The sequence below is a fragment of the Temnothorax curvispinosus genome, unplaced genomic scaffold, assembly GCF_003070985.1.
Source record: "Temnothorax curvispinosus isolate PA1 unplaced genomic scaffold, ASM307098v1 QBEX01012691.1, whole genome shotgun sequence".
In the NCBI taxonomy this organism is placed as follows: Eukaryota; Metazoa; Arthropoda; class Insecta; order Hymenoptera; family Formicidae; genus Temnothorax; species Temnothorax curvispinosus.
The window spans coordinates 1-4,576 of NW_020222471.1; the positions used below are offsets into that span (position 1 = coordinate 1).

Genomic DNA, 4,576 nt, shown 5'->3' on the forward strand with positions numbered 1-4,576 from the left:
TAACAATATAAAAGAACATAAATTATCACATTTTAAGCAAAGTCAGTATTAAATTATTTTATTACAAATGTACCTTTGCGATTTGACAAAAGCTACTGGCGGGTTCGGAATGTCCAATATTCGATTTTACCGAGCCCATCAATAACGGAGTGTTTCTTTTAGCACATATAGCCTGGTCGATAGACATAATTTCTACGGGATCACCAGCAAGAGTACCAGTTGCATGGGCCTCCATGTAAGATAACTCACTGGGCATGATTTCACATTCCTTATAAAATTCATCCAATAACATTTTTTGCTTTTCGACCGATGGAAAGGTAATACCTTCTTCTTTAAAACCATCGCAATTTATTTTACCGTGTACGAGGGTTGCATATATTCTTCTTGCATTTTTTGCCTTTTGCAGATATACTACAGCGATCGTTTCGCTACGCATATATCCAGTGCCTTCCTCGTCAAAGGGTTTACAATAACCATCAGAAGATAGAACCCCTAGAAGGAAATTAATTCATGTTATTAAATAAAGTTCTTCAAGCTTCGATTCAATATCTAAATGTAAGGATAGAAAGGAAGCATGGGCTTATTGAACATTATAGACAAAGAGTTTGATTGTTTCACACAGCACGTTATTGGATAAACAAAAACGTAAAATATATAATAACATAATCTTAATATAATTCGCACACAACAAGAGTTTGTTGATTTTGATCAATTTAAAATACGAGGTTATTTTTGTCCGATTTGACGTGGGAATTGCTCAGATATATCGTATTAATATAACAAAAACGACATATGATCAATGATTATTTAAAATCTGAAATTTATGTAAAGGTGGAAATAAATGAGATATAAATAAGCATATCAAAAAATGTTTATGATCCATACAATATATAATATACACTATAATAAGATATAATAAATACATACCAAGATGGTAAAATTGAAATTGTACATGAGGATTGAGGCATAGATTGGCTGAAGCGATAATGGCCGCGTCGCACTCTCCGGACTGAATCAGCTCGTAAGCTTTCACTACAGCATAGCTACTTGAACTACATGCAGTATCAATATTATGTGACTGTCCAATAACGCCGAGCCAGTAAGAAATTTTGTTTGCCATGAGAGAAACGTTGCATACAGTCATAGGCAATTCACCAAACTAATCACAATACATATTTCTAAATATATTTAAAGTATTAAATGTACAAATAATAAGTTAAAAATTAAATATTTATTTTTTTAACTGTTTAAAAATATTGTATAATTTTTATACATTTACATAATAAAATGGGATTTCTATGCTTGCAACAATTTTACACATATAGTTATTATTTAATAACAATGGAATTTCGCTCGACAAAGCAACAGCTAAGTAGTTTAAAACGGCCAAAATTCGAGCAATTAACACAGATGTTAAAAATATATTTATAATACTTCAATAACGGTATACAGTCGTGTTTACGTTTCGAGCCTTATTTGGCCTTCTTCAGAACAATAAAAACGTATGAAGAATAACGCATTACAATATATCGACTCATTTTACAAAAAAGGAATCAGATTCGATCTAACGCTACAGTTTACATTAATCAGATATTACCCATGTATAAGAACGATTAGTCATAGTGAAGTTGGAAGAATATAGCGTCAGGTATTCGTCAAATTACAAGCAGAGAATCGGTTGTTTCTTTTGTTGCATGACTTATGTGTGTCCATAAAACCCGTGCAATTGTAAGACCTTTGTCGCCAGACCGTCTTAGTGGCAACTATATGGAAAGTTAGAAATTCCGTAAAACAACGTGAATTTAATTATTGAGTTTTGTCTCATAAACGGACTCACATAAGCGATCAATGCAACAAGGACGGAGGTGAATTTTTTCCATCGTCTTCCAACAGCGTGTGCTCATCGCGAAGGATTACAGACGACTGAGATAATGCTCGCGTCGCAAGGGCACAGCAACCAATAGTCATTGTTATTAAAAAAACATTTATGATAACAAGTTCAAAATATCAAAATAGGCATCGTTCAATAATTTCGTGTCCTTGTGTCCTTTAAATTTATACCATTTGGCTGCTCTTTAATGTGTATCATTTCTGCGGTCAATCTTTTTTTGTAATTATGCTCAATTTCTAAAATGCGTGCATTGTCCCAATCAAATGAATGATTGAATTTGGTAATATGTTCTGAGACAACCGAATGTTTGGACTCATCCAATCTGATATTGCCTTTATGTTCCTTTAATCTAGTATATAATTGCCTCTTAGTCTGACCGACGTAAGAGGCATCACAATTTTTGCAACAGATTTTGTATATTACGTTATTGTTGGAAAAATGGGCGTCAATAATTAAATTCACGTTGTCTTACAGAATTTCTAACTTTCCATATAGTTGCCACTAAGACGGTCTGACGACAAAGGTCTTACAATTGCACGGGTTTTATGGACACACATAAGTCATGCAACGAAAGAAACGACCGATTCTCTGCTTGTAATTTGACGAATACCTGACGCTATATTCTTCCGACTTCACTATAACTAATCGTTCTTATACATGGATGAGATCTGATTAATGTAAACTGTAGCGTTGGGTCGAATCTGATTCCTTTTTTGTAAAATGAGTTGAGATATTGTAATGCGTTATTCTTTATACGTTTTTATTGTTCTGAAGAAGGCCAAGTAAGGCTCGAAACGTAAACACGACTGTATACCGTTATTGAAGTATTAAAAAATATTTTTAACATCTGTGTTAATTGCTCGAATTTTGGCTGTTTTAAACTATTTAGTTATTATTTCTTTAATTTCTATTAATTACATATAATTGTATATAATCATTGAACATATCTCACTTCAGATTTAAAAGAAAAATACGATCGAGTCCCAGACACAGAAATTGCTGTAAGAACACTCGTTCTTGTTCCCTGTAATTCTTTTGGGTTTACGCCAGCATCGATGATTGCTTCGTAAGTATGCTCGAGTAACGTTCTAATCATAGGATCCATTATATGAGCTTCTGTTGCGGGTATATTGAAAAATTCTGAATCAAATTTCTCGATATTGTTGACTTTACCAATTCGATGAGGCATATTATAAGCTATATACAAAATAAATAAATATATTAAAAAGTAACAAGTAAAAGAAGGCTTTAACAGTACAATGCTGTTGACAAAGCGTACGTTAACATAAAAGTTAACGTTATAATAACTAATATATAATTATATATCGGACATTTCGGCTTTGTTTTAAATTGTCAAATCTTCAGCGGTGACAACTGAATCAAAATAATCTCATACTCTCCAACGAGAAATAATTTTAAAATTTGGTGGTCTAAAAGTAGTATAATCTGGGAGAAAATTTAAGTAAAACTTAGAGCCTCCGCACAAGACTCTCGTATTGTAACGTAGCGTAACGTAACATGGATCAACGCACAAGAAATGTATCAATTACGGCGTTGTACGTTTCTTGTGCATTGAATTACGTTACGTAACCTTACCAGACAAGAGTCTTGTGCGAAGACTCGTAGCCTATCCCTATAATATCACAGTTTATAATATAATCGAAATAGAAATGACAGTCAGAACTTTAACAACAAGAGAAGTAAATTAAATTACCCATCAGTTCATAAAATGCGAAAATGAGATCATATTTTATAAGAATATTTATATAACACTAAGGAACACGGATTTTTTGTCGGGCCAATGGCAACTGATTCTAATAAATTTTTTTCCGTAGAATCCGAATCTGAAAACGAAAATAATGAATTGGCTCTATTTTTTAAGAAATACGGTGCTCCCGTTGTTTTTCTACAGATATTCAAAAATGACCAAAAACTGTTTTTTAGCACATAAGACTCTGTTTATTTAGAACACCAGAGCCAATTTAGTATTTTCAAGGTCAACTTCTTGTTCAGCGGAACTAAATTAGTAAAAAATACCTATTCCCTTAAAAACAATCTGAAAACAATAAAATTTTGTTGACCAGTAATATACAGGGTGTCCGAAAAATCGCCTACTCCACTTCGGGAGGTGATTCGGGACCCAAAAACAAGCAAAAAAGTTCATACAAACATAGGTCCGGAAATGAGCCGTTTCCAAGTTATAGCCACTTTTATGTTCAAAAATCGTAAATTTTTATTTTCAATTTTTTTTAAATTACAATTACCAAATTCTCTCAAGTTTCTGTCTACATTTCAAAAAGACGCTATTCTCGGTACATCTCGATTTGGAAAAGACTGGATGTATAATCTTCTTGCCTCGGCAGCATTACTTTGAGCAAGACCATACATAAGATGCATATCAGCTAATTCATTAAAACTTAAACGATCCATTGATGAATACGGAAAGATTAGATACAACCTAAAAGTAAGGTGTTGTTAAATAATAATTTGAAACTTATTGAAAAGCCGTGATTTACTTACTGATTTTGAATAGGCGTGAAAACAACTGATTTCAAGTAGCCGTGAAAACAACTGATTTTGAATAGCCGTGAAAACAACTGATTTCTTTTTAAAATAATGTAATCGTATTTACAAATATTAAAAAATTAAAAAAAAATTAAAAAATTAAAATTAAAAAAATTAAAA

General features: G+C 32.3%; 1 protein-coding gene across 1 annotated transcript; it reads right to left on the bottom strand.

Annotated features, from left to right (window-relative positions):
- Nucleotides 1-73: 73 nt before the first annotated feature.
- Nucleotides 74-4,307, bottom strand: LOC112462695 (fatty acid synthase-like; the record flags this gene model as incomplete). The annotated part of the gene is made up of 4 exons (XM_025028614.1): nucleotides 4,156-4,307; nucleotides 2,844-3,088; nucleotides 928-1,159; nucleotides 74-492 (listed from the first exon to the last, which is right to left on the bottom strand). Coding segments are annotated over exons 2-4 (888 nt in total), but the record flags the coding sequence as incomplete, so codon positions are not given.
- Nucleotides 4,308-4,576: the final 269 nt, after the last annotated feature.